This window comes from Dasypus novemcinctus, chromosome 6 (genome assembly GCF_030445035.2).
Source record: "Dasypus novemcinctus isolate mDasNov1 chromosome 6, mDasNov1.1.hap2, whole genome shotgun sequence".
Classification (NCBI taxonomy): domain Eukaryota; kingdom Metazoa; phylum Chordata; class Mammalia; order Cingulata; family Dasypodidae; genus Dasypus; species Dasypus novemcinctus.
In genome coordinates, this window is record NC_080678.1 from 76,837,915 (window position 1) to 76,858,591 (window position 20,677).

General features: G+C 35.1%; 1 protein-coding gene across 5 annotated transcripts in view; it reads right to left on the reverse strand.

The window, feature by feature from the left end:
- Nucleotides 1–700: 700 nt before the first annotated feature.
- HERC4 (HECT and RLD domain containing E3 ubiquitin protein ligase 4) overlaps nt 701–20,677 on the reverse strand; it is a 137,842-nt gene continuing 117,865 nt past the window's right edge. For all 5 annotated transcript variants that reach the window (XM_058298914.2, XM_071215827.1, XM_058298917.2 and 2 more), the window contains 6 exons: nt 15,091–15,257; nt 14,333–14,399; nt 12,005–12,087; nt 7,941–8,124; nt 3,347–3,449; nt 701–1,976 (listed from right to left, as the gene is read on the reverse strand). In XM_058298914.2, coding sequence (XP_058154897.1) covers nt 1,768–1,976; nt 3,347–3,449; nt 7,941–8,124; nt 12,005–12,087; nt 14,333–14,399; nt 15,091–15,257 — 813 coding nt within the window. In that variant the 3' untranslated portion in view covers nt 701–1,767. The remainder of the gene's footprint in view (nt 1,977–3,346; nt 3,450–7,940; nt 8,125–12,004; nt 12,088–14,332; nt 14,400–15,090; nt 15,258–20,677) is intronic.

The following is a 20,677-nucleotide window of genomic DNA, read 5'->3' on the forward strand; positions in this document are numbered from 1 at the left end:
TAAAAAAAGCGCCTTTGAGAACTATGTTTTTGATTGGAACAGTCGCACACTACTCTCAAGGAATGATACACAAGAACAGGATATAAGACTGGGAATTGTATATATTTTTGTATTCATAGAAGAATTTTCATAGGGGAGAATGCTACTTTCAGGAAAATGACCTTAGATGAGAATATTATTTTAGTGTTTTTATCTATAAAAAAGACACCAAAGGTTCATCAGTAGAAATTTATCTATTTAAACTGCCAAAAAGTACAGGTCCACAATCCTTTATCCAAACCCTTGGGCTCCGATGCATTCTGGCATTATGAATTTAAAAAGAATTTTAGAGTATATATATTTCATATGATGTAGCACCACCACCGAGGTCTGGGGTAACACTTAAACAAATTAATAAGTAATCAAACAGTAATACTGCCACAGCAAAATGTACAAACAGTTCCATTTAGTTGAATAAATGGAAGCCAAAAATAGCCTCATACCAATTTGGTTCAGGTTTTGATGACAAATGAGTTATGAAAATATTTTTTTCAAAACTTTTTTTCTGAGATTTTGGAATTACAAATAAGAGAATGTGGACCTCTATAAAACAGACAAATTTATATGGGAACAGGAACAGGCAATTCAAAACTTATGAGACCTTTTCTCTTAGACATCCCTGTTTGAAGGATTTTGAACCTTATATGAGAAGCACTGAAAGTTTAAAAATTAAACCAATAAATCTTTATTATTTGAACAGTTTCACGGCATTTTTAAAATAAATTTTAAAAATAAATATTTGCATTATAGCAGAAAGTCACATGTATTGCATCAACTTACTTTTATAATTTAAAGACATGAGATAACTAAGCATCAGTACCATAAAACAGCTAAGATTTGTTAAAAAATTTTTAAGGAAATAATTCTAAAGCACTGTGAAAATTCTGGCTAAATACTAACCTGCAGCATCAACAGCTTGAAAGCTATAGTCTAGTGACTGATTCTTATGGTAGCCAATGTTTCTATTCCTGGCAACTGTAGGACAAAGTTCTTCCATTACTAAATATTAAGCTTTCTGATAAACAACCTCCCATCCATCTCTCAGTAGCATCTCAGTATTCACAAAGGAGTTGAAAGAACTGTAAATTATTTAGTTTAACTCCTAGTTGTAATTTAGGTCTGCACAAAGACATTTGTTTTAGCAAAAAAGCATAGACCATGTTTTCACCATGCTAAATTTTTGCTTTTATAGATTCTGAAAGTAATATTTAATGGCCATAATTTTTAACCCTTAAAACTCAGCTCAGTTCAATTACAACCATAGAAAATGTACTGATATCAGAACATAACTATTTTATTACAAAACTTAACATTATTTACAAAATGAAAAAATAATCAAATGGCTATTGCAGGCCACAGTTTAAGGTTTTTCACCCAGTGATTGAAGAAAAATTAAGCAACATTTTCATGCACTCACATCAGATCATTTTTGAAATATGTAAACTCTTAAAATTCATGTTAGTAAAACTTTAATATATTCACAATATTTGTACGTTAATTGGAAGATGGCAAAAAATATCCATGGTTCTGTACAGTACGTTTAATATTAACAGCTTTTTCATTTTCCTTTAAGATTTTTTGGCTTTCATGAAAACTCATAGCACTGAACATTTTACAAACAATTAATATGTTATCTCTGTCACCCTGCTGAATTCATCACCACAAGAAAAGCACAATAATTAATTTAATGCTCTTGCACTAAACTGAATTGTCATACTAACTCCAAGGTTATATTAAACTGAAGCCTTCATTGTGATCAATTGCTTGAATCAGTTTAGATCGTAGAGTTTCTTTATCTGTGTATTTTGGAAGATCCAGAAGATTAAAACAGGTATGGGAAACTGGAAGATATTCCTCACCACCGCCTGTTGACTGGATGACTAGTTTTAGACTCCTCATACCAAGAATAGGAATGCGATCACTACCTGTCAAAAATACTGCCAAGAAAAAAAAAATTAAGCCAAGCATTTTTATCTAAACAAAAGAGTGTCACATTATTTAGTGGAGTTACTATAGCACAGTTTTATATTAATATTTGCTCAAATGAAAGCCTATCTCCAGAATTTGTAAAAGACATGACCTTTGAGGCACATAATAATTATATAATCAAACAATACTTTCCCTTTAAAAAGTAATAATTTTTATATTCCCACATAAGAGGTCCTCAAATGTTTGATGAATGAATGTTGTCACTGACAAAAATATTTGGGGAGCGCTTCTTTTGGGAATAGTTGTTCAGTACAAGTTTATAAACCAAATACAAACTGCAGTTTTGATTATGAATCTTTTTTCTATTTGGTTTCTGTGGCATTTTTTTTAAACAAAAATGTACAATAGGCAGCCAAAACTCAAATCAATTTCAGAGTAATGATATGCAAAAGAATTTAACCAAGATTCTCATATTAATTTTCAAAATGAGATTACCAAAAATATTCTTGGAATTTCAATTAGTAACACAGATTTTTAACAAATAAAAGACACATTTTAGAAATGAGAGAACTAAGGCCTGGAAAATAAAAGTTCTGTTCCAAACAGAACTTCAATTTCTGAAGTTTTGATGCTAAGCAAAGAGAAAAGCAGTTAGGGGAGGAGAACACGGCTCAACTGAGAGAGTGTCCATCTAGCATATGGAGGGTCCAGGGTTCAATACCCAGGGCCTCCTGACCCATGTGGTAAGCTGGCCCATGTGCAGTGCTGACACACGCAAAAAGTGTGTGCCATGCAGAGCCACCCACACATAGGGGTGCCTCACGCATAAGGAGAGCCACCTGGTGTGAATAAAGTGCAGCCCACCCAGGAGTGGTGCCACACACACGGAGAACTAACGCAGCAAGATGATGCAACAAAAAAGAAACAGTTTCCCAGTGCCGCCAGACAATGCAAGTCATCGCAGAAGAACACACAGTGAATGAACACAGAGAGCAGACAATGGGGGCAAGGAGAGAGAAATAAATAAATCCCTAAAAAAAAAGCAACTGAAGACAGACACAGAAAAAAAACTATATTCTCAAGTTCTTTTTAGAAATTTTGGTTCACTGTACTAAGGGTTATAGTTTGTTTACACTTGAAAGAACCAATGCTATTTGGAGACAAACTGAATTAAGCTTTTGAAATAAGAAAATACATGTAATAAAGAATGCAGTTTACCACTTAAAAAAAAAATTTCTCTAACCGAAGGTTTAAAAACAGGATTTTGAAATAATAAAATAAAAACATCCACCAAAGTAAATCAATAAATATTCTATGAGAATAAGTTAATAACCAGATTCCACTCTCATAAAATATGGAACTAGTTAGAAATACTTACACAGAAATTGTTTTTTCTTTTCCAGTGGTAATTCGTGAAATACTTCCCAAAAAATTTTTATTGTAGGATGTTCTGCCCAATACTCTCCTTTGTATTCTGTATTCTAAAAACAACATAACCTTTTATTAATATTAAAGAATATTAATTTTGTCATGAACTTGGCAAATTGGATTCCTTAGAATACCAAGGATAACATGGTCCTAGAGCTTAAAACTCATGCAATCCAGTTGATTCCCTATTATTTCCTGTGCATTTTGCAATTTGGTGCAATTTCCAAAGGAAAATGAAGAAAATATGTATAAATCAGCAAAAATGTCTCCCTACCACTTAAAAGAACATGAAAAATTAAATACTTAAATAAGGACAAATTAGAATTACTAAAATAATATTAATGGAGTAAAGTTCAACATGAAATTATCTGTGATCATTACAAAATCATCTTTTCCTATAGTTTTGACTATAGGAACACTAAAAATTTTGTCTCCAGTTTCCAAGATGGCTCCTTATGATCTCTGGCTCTTGGTATTCATGCCCTTGTATAATCCCCTTCCCACACCTGATTGGCCTGACCTTTGAAATTAGGATATCATGGTTATGAGAAATACTTCACTTTTAAGGTTATATCATAAAAATCTCTGTGGCTTCAACCTCTCTTTTAGAACACATGCTCTAGGGAAGGCCAGATAGCATTTCATGAGGACATTCAAACAGCTCTATGGGAAATACTCATGGTGAGAAACTGAGGCTTCCTACTAACAGCCATGTTAAGTGAGCTACCTTGGAAGCAAATCTCTAGCTGTAACCAAGCCTTCAGAGACAGCAGCACCAGTCAGTATCTTGACTGCAACCTCATGAGAAAGCCCTCAGCGAGAACCACCCAGCTAAGCCACTCCTGAATTTTACCCACAGAAATTGAAATAATAAATGTTATTTTTAAGCTATTAATATTTTGGGGAAATTTCTGCAATAGATAATTAATACACTTCCCCTTTCAACAATATTATCACTGAGAGAGACTGCAGGGAGGGGAAGGGGGATAAGTCTACAATGTAAGTGTTCTTTACAATTCAACCATGCCACACTTGGCCTTAACTTTTAGTTCTTAGATACCAAGATCCCTTCAGACATTGGACATACTGTTTGCTCAGCCTAGACCACTTACACACATCCTCCTCCTTCCTTTTTTCAACCAGCTAATTTCTACTTCTCCCTTAAGAGTTCAGATTAAATGCCATCTAATTCATTTATTAATTCATCAAATATATGAATTTTAGTCAAAGTTTTGGCCCCTGAGGAAATTGCAGTGAAAAAAGTCCTTACTTACCTTGTAAAATATACTATCTACTGAAAGAATTTCCCAGATTTGTCTAATCTATATTAGATTATTCCTTTTATAACATTCATTAAACTTTTACTCTTCCTTTATATTCATTACAATTTAATGTCTAGCTCCCTTATAGACTGTAAACTCTGGGATGGCAAAGATCATATTTCAATCTTGCTCATTTCTGTCTCCCTAATCTCTTGCATGGGCATCCGGTAAGGGGCACAATAAATATTTATGAATGGGTTTCTTTAATTTTAGGCTCTATTTGTAGCTATATTTATGTTAAATGCTGAACTCTCGATAATTCAAATCCAGTTTCTGCAAAATATTTGCTGTTATTTGCAAACAGGATTGGAGAAAATGGCTTGAATTCTAGCAATCAGTTAATTTATTAACTTGCTTGAATTAATGTCTGTGAACACATCACTGGGGAATCAAAGGATGGCTAAAGTTTTTTCTTTTTTCTGTTATATCTCTATATGGTTTGGGGAAATGTATACACAATCTGATAAAGAATGTTTACCGCCACAAACCATAATCACAGCAATTCAAATGAGTCAGATATAAAATGGAAGACACCAAAGTATACTAAGTATATTAAGCATGCGAAAATAATGTCTGCCCTACTGAATGAGAACTTCTGTCAACTATCTCTCTCCAGGCAAGGTTTTAAGTATTCTTCTAAGTATTGGGAATACAGCAGTGAACAAAAGACAAAAACCCTGCCCTCACGGTATTTAATTGTAGCAGGGGGAAGGGGAGACAAAATACGGATCAGTAAGAATAATTCATATTATGCCAGATTCAAAGAAGAAAAATAAAGGGAGAAAGGTGTGTGTGTGTGTGCGTGTGTGTGTGTGTCAGCGAGAGGAGAGTTTAACTGGATATTCAAGGCAGGCTTCTGAAAAGGTATAAAGACATAGAGATAAGAGTAAGAATCATCTGTGATTACCAAACTGGAAGAAATTCCAGGTAGAAGGAACAGCAAAAACAAAGGTCCCATCTGAGTATGATCAGATCATTTTAGACTCTGCAATAGAGGCCAATAAGGCTGAAACAGGGTGAGAGTAAGAATGAAAGGAGATGAGGAGAGGAGAAACAAATTGTGTAGAATCTTTAGGTCACTGTGAATTTGTTTTATACTTTAAGTGTGATGAAAAGCCATTACATCAATTTTCATTTTAGGGCAGTGGGGCCCGTTTCCATCTGGACCCTTAAAGTCAGTATCTATAGGTCGCTCCTACTGAGCATGCCAGTTTACCCAGAAAGGAAATCATGACTCTTCTTCCTGAAAGACTTAAGCCTGACAGCCTGACTTCTAGGTGTCATCCTCAATTTTATGTAGTTTCCAAGATTCTGAAGCCTCTCTACAGAGCTGTCTTTTGCTAGGTGGGAAAGGGATGGCTTTGAAGTAATTCTATAGTTTCAGCCCAACCCCACATCCCTATTAGAGTAACATAGTACAACAATTCTTGAGTCTTCGTTTGCCTCTTGATGATCCTGCCTCTTTAACAGGGGCTCATAACCTTTTTTTTATTCCATGGACCCCTTTGGCCAGTCAGGTGAAATGAATACTACTATAATTTATTTATTGCACACATTCATTAGTAAAGGAAATACTAGATTTCAGTTAGAGGTCAGAGAAAATAAGTTGATTTTTTTCTATTCAAGCTCACTAACATCCTGAAATCTTTCCACAGACTCCTGGTTAAGAACCCCTGCTCTACAGAGATTCATAATTCAATTACAAGTCACTTATCCACCTATTTTCCGCATTCTAAAACTATTTCCTCTCGTTTACCATATTGTGTGTATGTGTAGCTCCATTTTTATTTCTTTATTGTCATTCTAGTGAGATTTTGGCAAGAAGCTGAGATAAAATGCATGTTTATTCCACTACATTTAACTAGTAGGCCCTAATTATTTTGCTCTTAATTTGTAAAATTTTATTTCTTAGATTAATAAAAGTTGATTTTTCTAGTGTGTCCAGTTGTATGAGTTTTAAACGCATGTATAGATTCATGTAAATATCACCACAATAAGAATACAGAACAGTTTCAGCACTCCCCAAAACTCCCTTTCACTACCCCTCTGCAGTCATAGGCCCCCTCCTACCTCTAACCCGTAACCATATTTGTCTTTTTAAAAATGTCACACAAATGGAATCACAAAGTATGTAACCTTTTTGAGACAGGCTTCTTTCACTCAGCATAATACATCTGAGATTCATGTAAGTTGTTACGTATGTCAAAAAAAGTTTAGTATTGCTCAGTGCTATTCCATTATATGGATGTATCAAAGTTTGGTCTGTTTCTCCACCCACTGAAGACATTGTTCCAGTTTTTGACTCACTTATAGACTTTTATGTGCACATAGCAATACCTAGCAGTGAGACTGCTAGATCATATAGAAAGTGTCTATTTAACTTCATAAGAAACTACCAAAGTATTTCCAAAGCAGTTGTCCCATTTTGCATTATACCAGCAATGTATGAGCGTTCCCAATGCTTTACACCCTGGCTAGGACTTAGCATTGCCAGTATTTTTTGTTTAGCCATTCTAATAGGTACATAGAACCTAATTATAAATACAAAAATTATTTACCAGAGGTTGCTAAAATAAAAGAGATGGAAAAATTAATAGGTCAAACCTATGTACATCTTTCCTAGAGCTGTTCTAACCTAGCACTCCTTATTAAATGCTTATGTGAAGAAATATCTGAGAACTATTGATAGAAAAGAAAAATAGTTTTGAAAATTCCCAATCTTCTCCCTTTATTGGTTAAAAAAAAAAAATTAACATAAAAATTTGCTCCCCAATAATATATTCAAGGCACCAGAATGAAGAACATGTGCATCATTTATGCTCTGCTAAAAAATTTAACACTGAGACTAATCAGAAAAAAAAGGTCACAAAGATCTGAATCATTACAAGTGCTTTTCATAATAGTTTCCCTAGGACTTGAAGTAGAATGAAAACCCATTTAGTTTTAGCTATGGTTTCTATCAAGCCTTTGTCACAAATGACATTTTTCTATATGAACACTACAAATATCACAAAATACAAAATATTTTACCTCTAACTCATATATTAATACAATTCAAACTCATTTATCATGGATCAAGCAGGGTACAGTGTTTTCCTATAAAATCAAAGTTATAAATTGTGTAAAAGGAAAAACAATGAGAGGGCAAAATTTCTAACCAATAAGCCATGTTATTCTTTTGCCTTTCCATTTAAACAGTGTCAGAGATTTGTTTTTCCCTACCTTTTCCAGTTCCTTCCAATCATAGTTTGTATTTCCAATCACCATAGCTTGTAGTTCATTAGGCTGGAAGAGTTGAAGGACTTTTCCTCCACAGACCTTATGAAAGCCCGCATGAAAAGCATCAAATAAGGAAGCCACTGATTTATTGAATATGTAATCCACATAAGCATCAACAAACTCCTGCCTAGAAATGAAAAAGTACACATGTACAGAAGATTATAAACATTATTTATGGAGAATACATAAAGTAATCATATTAAAACTTTAAATACTTTTTTTAAAAAAGATTTATTTTTTATTTATCCTTCCCCCCCCCCATTGTCTGTTCTCTGTGTCCATTCACTGAGTGTTCTTCTGTGACCGCTTCTATCCTTAACAGTGGCACCGGGAATCTATTTCTTTCTGTTGCTTCATCTTGCCATGTCAGCTCTCCATGTGTGCGGTGCCATTCTTGGACAGGATGCACTTTCTTCACTGGGTGATTCTCCTTACAGGGCGTAGTCCTTGTGCTTGGGGCTTCCCTATGCGGGGGAAACCCCTGCATGGCACCGCACTCCTTGTGCGCATCAGCACTGCACATGGGCCAGCTCCACACGGGTCGAGGCGGCCCTGGGGTTTGAACTGCAGACCTCCCATGTGGTAGGCGGACACCCTATCCATTGGGCCAAGTCTGCTTCCCTAACTACACTTTAAATACTCCTGCGCTTTTGGCTCCTTATTTATTTACAAAACTGAGAAAGTATGAGTTGGGTAAAGAGGACAAGTCTTTATTTGACAGACTAAAGACTTTTTTTTCCCCTTGGGTGCCAAGGAATCTTTTAGGATAATCATTAATAACTACAAGTGCAGTTTATTTTCAAATATATGTATATACATACACACACACAGTTTTGGTTCTCTTCTGCCCTGTTAAGATACAAGAAGAAACTAAACAAAAAGAGGGAGTGTCTTTACCCAATACTTAGAATTGCAATTTTATTCTACTCGTTTCATTTTACTAGTCACAAACATTTTACACAACTATCTAGTCAAACAAATAATGAAACTCGATAATGGAGAATTTCAATCTTTTACACCCTTGTCTTTCAAACAATAAAGGAAGATTCTACAAATAAACACACTGGTAAATTAATAACCTACATATAATCCGAGAAAGTTACAAAATAATTTCAAACTGAATTTACGAGGAAAACATGAAAAGTTAAAGGAGGCCATTCTGAAATACATAAATGTCACTTGAAGGGAAAAGCCAATAGCATAAACTATGAGGATCCAACGAGAACAATTTTATGATGTATGTAACAAAATGCATAATTTTATAGCTCATTTAATTAGAAAATCAAATGTATCTGTAGTAATAAGTTCCTTAAACACAAAAGCCTAAATCATTTTATATGCCAACCTATTTTGTGCCCACAATGCTTTCATTATCTAACTGGAATTGGTAGTACAAAAATCAAAATCCCTTAAATTATTTCTAAGTAAATAATTTACATGAAACACTTTTTAAAAATTTAAAAGAATTGTCAAAAGAAATTTTAAAAACAGAAAAAAATCTTTCTAAATCATAGTCAAAGGTTTTTGAAACCAAGATTAAAAAAAAAAGATAGCTAAAAGTATCTAAAAATTTTCACCTTAAAAAATATTAAAATAAAAAATACAAGAAAAAGTTTTATTTTTATCAAAGTAAAACATATGCATAGTTTAAAATATCAAATAGTAATAACAGCAGGACAGCCAGCATTTACTGAGCTGAACTTGTGCTTGATATTATTCTATATCTCTTACCATTACTGCCTAATTTAATCCTCAAAATACCCCAATGAAAGAAGATACAATTATCAACCCATTTTACAGAAAAGGAGACTGAGGCATAGAACATCAACCATATATACCTAAAGTTACACAGTTTCTTAAGTAGCAGAATCAGGATTACAATCATTTGAATCAAGTTCCAGGTCATTAACAACAAGCTTATTTAAAGAGTTACTAACAAAATAAAAGAAAACAAAGCAGTTCTCTGCCCTACACCTCTCCATTTGAAATTCTTGACATTCAAAGGCAAGTATTTGTTAACTTCGTTATCCCCTCATTTTCAATTTTAAATATTTATCTAATGACCTGTATACCTATTGTGAAAAATGAAGATTTACCTTTTATCTATTTGCCCCACTCCCACTTTCCCTCCCCCACACTCCCACTGTATTTATGTAACACTTTTCGGTTAGATATTCATTGTTTACATTATTCTGATTATAAATACTATTCAGTCACACTACAGAGTATTCTACAGTTACATTTTAAAAATATTTTTAACCCTCAGTTTCTGCCTTCATCTCTAACTTCTCCAGCGGAAAATATCAATCTCCTCTAGATTTGTTCAAATATATTAGGAAGTATCAGTTCTTTTCTTCTGCACCCCTCCATCCTCTTCATCTAACCTGGACTGGTTGCTCTTTCTACATCTTCTACACAGTTGCTGATCTTACAGAAGAAATCCTCTTTGCCTCTTTCCTGTATTGGATCCTGTTTTTGTTGCTTTGTTTTGATCCCATGTCTTCCACTTTCTAGATTTAATTCCTTATATGGTAGAACTCATAATTCAGGAATTTACACAGTTTCTAAATAGCAGAATCAGGATAATAATAATTTGGATCAAGTTTTAGGCCATCAAATTTTGAAAAAAATGCATCAAAAGTAAATTCTCCAAGACTGTGCATGTATGAAAATGTTGTTATAAACCTACCTGATAGTTTGATTATAGAATTCTTTTTTTTTTTTTTTAAGAATTCTTAGTTAAATGTCATTTTCTCCCAGAATTTTGATCTTCTAGCTTCCACTGTTGTTCTTTAGAAGTCTTACGTTATTCTGATTCTTAATTCTTCATATTCAGCTTTGTTTTCCTGGAAGCTTTTGGTATTCCTTTTTCTCTGGGAATTTTGAAATTTCAAGCCAGTTGTCTCAGTATGGGTCAATTTTCATTTTCCTTCTTTCCACCTTGGAAGGCATGTCATTCAATTCTGGTACATTTTCTTGTACCATTTTTTGAAAAATTTCATTTATCTCATTTTTCCAATGAACTTTTTTTTTCTTTCAGTTTTTAAAAGTATCCATCAGGATGTTATACTTATCATTTGAGGGTACTGATTTCAGTTTCTTTTGAAGTTTTATTCTTCTGTATTGCTTGTTTCCTTGGCATTCTTTTTGACTGTTTTGGTTACTGTCTTTCCTTAAATGTCTACTGTCCTTTGGCTATTCATTCACATTTAAGAGTTTGGCAGTTTCCCTAAGGAATAATCCTCCAACATACAGTGCCAAGGGTAAAGAAAGCTATAGACTTTCACTTAATCTCCCTGTTTTCATTTCAGCACCTTCCCCTTGGCTGTGCCTAGGTGCCTGCAAGACCATAGTCTCTATTTAGTTCAATCTCTGCATAAGATAAATTTCTAGTCTTTTTTGCCCAGGATAGAAAGGGACAATTGAAAGCTACTAGTGTGCTAAGACAACTGGGTTTCTCTAATTGCTTCTTATAACAGCCAATCTTTCTATTTCCAGCATTCCCCCAACCCCACATACTTTCCAAGGTACTCTGAACTCTCAAGGAATGAACCTTTGTTCTACAATATGAACTGACTGTCTTCTTAATGCTGTCCATTTTATGTTGCAGCTTTCTCTGGTTGGCTGAAGTAGTTACCACTGGTTTTCAGGCTTCCAAACCTGTATTGCTATTGACTCCTCTCCCATCTCGTGGTCCTTGTTGTTTATAATTTTTTTTTTATCCCTTTACTGATTCTTTAAATGGATTTCAGGAATAAAAAGCAGATTACTTCTTTGCTAATCATTCAAAAACTAAGTTTTATCTGACTAAACACTTAAGGTATGGGAAGCAGATGTAGCTCAGTGGTTGAGCACCTGCCTCCCACGTGCGAGGTGCCGGGTCCAATCTCTGGTACCGCCTTAAGAAAATAACAACAAAAACTTAAGGTAGTGACATGTTCCTAAATAAAGAACAAAATGCCTACTGAATCTTACTACTATCACTGATGCTGCTATAATTCACTTACCGATTCTGTTTGTTAACAGCTGTGTCTGCACCATTTAGAACCAGCTCTTTCACTTCAGTTGCACCAAAGTTTTCAACTGTGATCTATTAATTTAAATTAAAAAAAAAGTCAAACTCAAACTCAAAACTTTGAGTATTAATCTATTATTATAATCTAGTTTTCTCTTGTTAAATATAAAACTAGGAACTATGAGGTAAAATTCTGCTACCATAAGCTTATTCTGAATTCTGCATAAAGCCACAACTAGGAATTTTCATCATCTCTAGTAGTTTGATTACTAATTATAAATTAGTTATAAATTACCAAGTCTAGTTAATAACAGGAAACTGAACAGTTATTGTGCATATAACTTTGGAATGGTCAATTTAAGAGTTAAATATTAGGAAGAATGCTTTCCTTGGAAAGTGATAGACTTCAAATGTAAAAGTTCATTCAGCCTAAAAGACCTATGCATTCTTTCTACATGACAACTGCTACTTCCGTATTTTTTATATCTGTCTTATTGCATGCTTAACCATGGGCAGTTTTTTTTTCCGTTATGCTATTCATTTGGTTTATAAAGATGCTTGATTATTTTGAAATTTTTTTATTTTTTTATTTTTATTTATTTAATTCCCCTCCCCTCCCCCCGGTTGTCTGTTTTCTGTGTCTTTTTGCTGCGTCTTGTTTCTTTGTCTGCTTCTGTTGTCGTCAGCGGCACGGGAAGCGTGGGCGGCGCCATTCCTCGGCAGGCTGCTCCCTCCTTCGCGCTGGGCAGCTCCCCTTATGGGAGCACTCCTTGCGCGTGGGGCACGCGGGGGACACCCCTGTGTGGCATGGCACTCCTTACGCACATCAGCACTGCGCATGGGCCAGCTCCACACGGGTCAAGGAGGCCCAGGGCTTGAACCACGGACCTCCCATGTGGTAGACGGACGCCCTAACCACTGGGCCAAAGTCCGTTTCCCTTGAAATTTTTATTTCCCTTACTAGCCTATTAATTTTCCTACAGCTATTACAATTCCAACCTATGCACTTTTTCTCTATTCCTTTTTTTTTTGGAATGTTATATTCTTTATTGGAACATTTGTTTAGTGCCTGCTCTCTATAAAACTCCATGGCAGGATGAGAATGATGAGATACAGAAATGAATATATCCCTGATCTGGAGTTTACTATCCAGTAATAACGAGAAATGTGATAAGCAGTTAACTCATTATAATAAACTGTTCTGTAATAGAGACATAAAGACTGAGAAGATAAATTGAACAAAAAGGACAGATATATGAGTAAATAAAAAGTTCTAAAAACGAATTGCAAGTGCCCTTAAAAATGAGGAATGTAAAGTATATGAAACAATACTGCATTATATCACAAAACCTGGGATGAATGGAGGAATACAATGGAAGTCAGAAAACCGGATTATCAATGTCTTTGAAGTTCATTTTAAACTATGTTCTACAAGCAATAAAAAGCCACTGAAAAATCTCTGAAAAGAAAAAAAGTGTGAAGGAATGTGTAAATTAATAGTTATTGAATATACTAAGAATTCACATACTTGCTGACTGCTTGGAACCCGACTTTTCAGGGAATTGAGATGATTAACAAAAATCCAAGGACAAGTGATATGAAATTAGGTCAATCAACTGAAAAGAGGAGCCATAATTTCACAGTAAAAAAGCCCAAGGAGGACTTTTTCTTGAAAAAAGTAAATTCAAAAAAAAAAAAAAAAAAAGAAAAAACAGGTTTTTACCATTTTCCCAAGTCTACTTTATAATATTCAAATTATTTCCTCTAAAGTACCTTATCAACATCCTTGCTGATTTGCTCTTAATAAAATGAAAGCTAGTGTGAAGCAAAAAAAAAAAAAAAAAAGGTGGGTGTGTGTCTGAGTAGTAATTGATCTTTTAAGTGGTAAGTTCATTAGTGAATATTTTCACAATATAACCTTCACATTCTTGTAACTGCAGACTGAAAAATGAATACTTGGATAAAGAGATTGATGCCTGTATTTGTATTTTCACCTTTTATAAAGGTAAATCACAAAGGCTTTGAAGTCAGAGAGCTGGTGAATACTGCTTCTGTCAAGTAATGATTGTTTTCCATTTTCTTCATTTGTAAAATGGGAATAAGAATACCAACCTTATACGATAATGAGGAATAAATGAAATAATATATGTATTGTGCCTAGTACATAAGTACTCAATAATGTTAGCTGAAGGGTTCTTTAAGAATTTCATCTATCAAAATAAAGAAAAATCATAAGGCACAGCTGTTAAATAAAGAGGATGATGAATAATCAGGCTAATCCCTACTCCATCTTATCATAAAACTGGTCTTTCCATCTTACCGTGAAATTAAGACAAAATGTCTCCTCTATATCATCTTCTGGATAATCCAGTAATTGCTGCATACTTCTGCAAAACAATATATATGGTCCTTTTAGGTAAAACATTATTGGGTTTTGCTTATGTATATATTCCTCATTCACTCTTGATAAAAATCTTGCATTAATTTTTACTTTTATAACTGTTCCATTTTGCTTATGAATAAATTCTATTTCTCATTCACTGTTTGACAAAACCTTTGCATTAATTTTTACTTTTACATTTTGTTTGTTTTATAACAGTGGATACGCAATGGCAACCTTATAAACAACTTTGAGGAGGGAACAAAAAAAAAATCCCTCTAAGGTTTTTAGCTCTTCCTCTGAATACAAAAACTATGTATATACCCATTTTCATCATTTGTCCTTATTTACACAACAATTTGTATTCCATTTTTTGTAATAAGAAATTTTTACATATTCCAGCTAGGAATGAAGATGATAAGTAAAAGCCCAAATAAATCATTTATTCTCAGAAAAGCTTACATTCCTAAATTAATTATTTGCTATTTAGTTAAAACACTAAAAATACAACAAATTGGTTTTATACTTATTTTTCAGTAGAAAATTCTGGATCTGACTAACACAACGTATTTTGTTTTACTGGAAGGGCTTTTATTTATTTTGGAAATTTAACAACAACAACAAAATATAATTATTTCTGAAAGTTTTCCCCAAGTCCTACCTCCCAGACCCCTCCCTTGTCACTTTTTACAACTAACCTCCCGATATCAGGCACTAGTTCTTTCAAATCATCCAGGGAAGGCTTCTTTTTCAGTAGTTTCTTATATAACGCCAAAGGAAAATGGAGGTCCACAATAGTAAAATTATAAATTGCTAATCCACAGATAACACCAATCAAATGGAACAAATCACTGTCTTCAAATGTCTAAAAATATAAAAGGTGGGGAGGAGAAAATAAGACTTGAAGTCCTCCAAGATAAAACATTAAAAATTCTTTCTGGGGAGCAGATGTGACTCAAGCAGTTGAGCATCTGCTTCCCACATGGGAGGTCCTGGGTTTGGTCCCCGGTGCCTCCTGAAAACAAAAACAACAACAAAAAAAACCAACTCATGGGAGTCGATGTGGCCCACATATGGGGTCCAGGGTTCAATCCCCAGCATTCTGATTATAAAAACACATGCTTTATAGATAGAAAATTTTGAAGATAGAGTAAAAAACCAATGTGTCAAAAGAAAAAAGTTCATCCTCATTCCTCACCCTGGAATAGTATCACTGTTAGTATTTTTGCAGATGTGTCCATTATTTTCGAACATAATGTGACCATGATTTCAGGTCCCAAGACCCCAAAAAATAAAATTATGTTGATATCATATTACAAATGTGTTCACAACTAGCTTTTTTCCAAGGAATATAAGCATTTTACATCTCATTAAACAGTAAATTAATAAGTGCAATGATTAGAACATTTTTTCTGGGTTTAAAATAATATACATTCAGAATCTGAAAAATAAAGCATAAAGAAATGAATAAACACCTGAAATTCAGTCACTCAAAAATAATGATTTAAAAAATAATTTTGTATATTTTTCCATCTACTGTAAATTCATAGTCAATTAAAAACATACTGTACTTTAGACTATTTCATTTTTCTCATTAAAACATGAGCATTTTCTAATATCATTAGTCTTTCAGAACAAGACTTTTAATGGCTGCATATTACATGGCATAAAAATACCAAGATTTGTTAAACTAGCCATTTTATTATAGATGGATATTTAGATTAAAACATTGAAAACAATGTTTATTTTTTTTCCCCCATCTAAGTTTTATATTACTTATATAAGTAATATATGTTCACAGAAATTTCTGCGAGCATGAAAGGAGAATAAAATTTATTAAACCTGGGCTCTAGGCTTAGTTCAGTCACTACCTATCCTTAGTATTTTCCAGGAAGATTTAAAATGGTATTTATCTCATATGAATGTTGTGAATGGTAAAAGAAATAACGTAAGGAAAATGGTTTTGACAGTTTCTGAAGGATGAAGTAAAGGCTCAACACGTTATAACAACTAACGTGCATTATTCAAAGTAAGATGGGCATCATTTTTGCATAAATTTTAGTCCACAGTTGGGAATATTTCCTTAAAAGTTCTGCTTCCTAAGGAAGAACTACTAAATCAAAGGACACTTACATATATGGCTAAACTGTTTTCCTCCATAACTGTTCGAGTTTATACTGCCATTTAGACCAACAAAATGCTTCTCTCTACATTCTTATCTGTATATACAACACCACATACACAAGCACACACATTTTTGAGTTTCAAATGACTCATTTTAGCAATACATTTATTGATTCTTAGTAATGCTGAAAATCAGAATTTATGAGTGCTTGTGAAATGTCTCTTCCTGTACCTGACCTATTTATCTTTTGGAGGTTAATATTTCTCTTCTGTATTTATATTTTAATTCTTCATATAGTAGGGATGTTACCGTGTGCTGTATTTGTTATCTACATCCATGTCTGTCTTTTTAAATGTTTTTTTTCCTATGCATAAATATCATATTTTTCAGAGGTCAAAGTAATCTTTTTCCTTTGTGACACCTTTTAACTTTAGAAAGACCTTCTTAATTAGGGCAGCCTAATGATGTGCTAATCTCTCCCTCTGAAAACTCCTCTAAACAATAAGTAAAAATGGTATAAACTTACAAGAAAAGAGTAAATAGGGGAGGATTGGCAATAAAAAGATGTTAACGAATTTTTAAAAGACGAAAAGCAGATAAATGACTATTAACCAATTCGATAAAGGAGATAAAACTAGCTTGCAGGAGAAAAAGCCACTGAAAAACAAGCTAATTTGTGCTGCAGGATCTGCAACTCTAAGTACCAATCAATATCTGTAACGTCAGGAGTAGCACAACTAACTCAGTTGGTAAACCATGAGACTGTAAGTCAGAGGTACTAGAGAAAGGCTGTAAATACAAAACTTGGTGTATATCCTTTGCCATTCTGGGTGAGGCTGAACCAGAGAATATCTGGAATCTGGGACAGGTGATTTATCAGGGTGCTGCAATGAAAACAGAAGGATCAAAGGAAGTTCTGTATAGCAAACAATGAGAATCCTACCTTCCCTTTCCTGTGTTCAGCTCCATCAGGATATTGACAACCAGGGTTGTCTTTTCTGAAAATCCCAAGTTTTGTGGGGGAAGAACTACATATTTACACTTGAAGCTACTCCCTTCAAAGGTCCCTACCTAATCATTCTTTTGGATAAAGCCTATAAATCACTAAACGTACTACACACCCACACAGGCAGCTTTATAGTGCTGCAGTCTTAAATGTGAAAAGACAATCAAGAATCACAAAAAAAGACAAAAGTGCAGTAGGAAACTAAAGAAAACCTTAAAAAATGGAAGAGGGGAACAATAATCAATATCCTTAGATATTGGACATTGAAGGAATTATATTCTTGGAAAATGGATTGAACAATGTCAAAAAAAAAAAAAAAGACATACAAAGGTGGTAACTTCTGCAATAAAATAGCAGACTAGGGAAATTCAAATAAGCCCCTTCATAAAGCAATGAATAAGCTGGCAAAAACTTTCAGAATCAACTCTTTTCATAACTCTGGAATCTACGGAATACTTAATGAATTAAGAAGCTGCTGAATTTGGGTAATGGAGCACTGTGGTGTTTTAACTTAACCACTTATATCCTACACTCCCTAGCAGCCAGCCAAGAAAACAGATGCCTTGATTCCTGATGTGGGCTGCTGTCATCAGTGGAAGTGATACAGAACTTATTCTAAAAAAACTGTTCTTGTGTTTTTTGAACTTCTAATTGGCTCTCCTGAAAGACTGGCTCCAGGGCTCGCCTTTATTATGCCTGCCCCAGTATTCAGAGGGCTGAAGTGGCTTTCTGGTCAGCGAATGTCAAAAGTATTAAAAGGCAAAGGAATTAGCTTTAGTCACCTGGGGTAAGGGATAACAGTCAAGGCAAGCAAAAGGCAGAAAAGCCCGGAAGGAAGAAGATATGACAATGACACATGGGGATATAAGGGCTTTGAAACACAACTGCATATAATGGGGAATCTGGAAGGCCACTTCCGTGCTCACAACTGGACAAAATGCTCAGGAAAAAACTGAGAAGACCTTCAGTTTCACTTTTGGCTGACCTTCAGCTCTGCACAAGCAGTACTTGAAGGCTAAATGCAGAGATGTCAACGGTTTGACTAAGCATTGAAAAAGAGCCTCAACAGGGTTAATCCATAAAGATAGGGAGTTTTGTTTTGTTTTTCCTTTTGGCTCCAGGCATCCAGAAATGTCTGTCCATTGTATGAGAAACAGAACTCCAAGCAGATTCACACAAAGACACATTATACACAAAGTGTTGAAAGTCAAAGACAAAGGAGAGAATCTTGAATGCAGCAAGAAATAAGCAACTTGGTACATACGAGAACTCTAGTAAGATTAACAGCCCATCATCAAAAATCACAAGGGACAGAAAACAGTGGGATGAATATTCAAAATGCTAAAAGAAAATAAAACAAAAAAACTATCAAATAAGACTTTATATCCAGTAAAAACTATCCTTGAAAAATGAAGTAGAGAAATGGACTTGGCCCAGTGGTTAGGGCATCTGTCTACCACATGGGAGGTCTGCGGTTCAAACCCCGGGCCTCCTTGACCCGTGTGGAACTGGCCCATGCGCAGTGCTGATGCGCGCAAGGAGTGCCCTGCCACGCAGGGGTGTCCCCCGCGTAGGGGAGCCCCACGCGCAAGGAGTGCACCCGTAAAGAGAGCCGCCCAGCGTGAAAGAAAGTGCAGCCTGCCCAGGAATGGCGCCGCCCACACTTCCCGTGCCGCTGACAACAGAAGCGGACAAAGAACCAAGACGCAGCAAATAGACACAGAGAACAGACAACCGGGGGGGGGGGGGGATTAAATAATAAATAAATAAATCTTTAAAAAAAAAGAAAAAAAGAAAAGAAAAATGAAGTAGAGGTAATAATGCAAATATAAGAATGTTTTTCTTTGAAACTGAACAAATGTACATTAATGTTACAAGATGTTGAAGAGCTCCCATTGGACAAAGATGGGACAATATGAACATCAATAAAGGTAATAACTGCAAAGAATTGAAAAAGATCAAGTATGTTTAAGCCAACAAATACATAATGTAGTTGAAAACAAAAAAAAAAAACTAATTGTCATCACTGGAAAATGCTAATGAGATTACTTCTTTTGAGAAAAACTGATAACTAAAGAGAAAGAGGTGGCGGACTTGGCACAGTGGTTAGGGTATCCATCTACCACGTGAGAGGTCTGAGGTTCAAACCCCAGGCCTCCTTGACCCACGTGCAGCTGGCCCATGCGCGGTGCTGTTGCGCATGAGGAGTGCCATGCCACGCAGGATGTCCCCGCGTAGGCGAGCCTCACGCAAGGAGTGAGCCCCATAAGGAGAGCCGCCCAGCGTGAAAGAAAGTGCAGCCTGCCCAGGAATGGCTCGGCACACACAGAGAGCTGAAACAAGAGGATGACGCAACAACAACAACAAAAAGAAAACACAGATTCCCATGCCGTTGACAACAACAGAAGCAGACAAAGAAGATGCAGCAAATAGACACAGAGAACAGACAACTGGGGTGGGGGGGTGGAGGGAAATAAATAAATCTTTAAAAAAAAATAAAGAGAAAGAGTCCTTTCCCACATGAACTGTATTACTAAGGAAACAAATAGTAGATTGGGGAGATTTTCCATTTAAATCTTTAAGCTAATAAATGAAAAAGAAATATTAGAATTAGAATAGTACCATTTTGTAATCCCCAATGAATTAATGATTGTAGGCAATGAGCATCAATGATTGATGACATCACACAAAACAGCCAGCCTCTTGGCAGGATGATTAAATAACACACCAAAGTTTTCAGAGCCAATAGTAAATATTATATTCTAATTTCTTCCTATTTCTATTTCTTCTACTTCTAATTTCTTTATTTTTAGTTCTAAAAACTGAACCAGGAAGCAGACGTGGCTCAACCAATAAAGCGTCTGCCTATCACATGGGAGATTCATGGTTCAAACCCTGGGCCTCCTTGACCCTAGTGGAGCTGGCCCACTCGCAGTGCTGATGTGCATGAGGAGTACCATGCCACGCAGGGGTGCCCCCGCATAGGGGAGCCCCATGTGCAAGGAGTAGGCCCCATAAGGAGAGTTGCCAAGCACAAAAAAAGTCCAGCCTGCCCAGGAGTGGCACTGCACACATGGATAGCTGATGCAACAAGATGACACAACAAAAAAAGAGACACAGATTCCCAGGCCACTGACAAGAATAGAAGTGGACA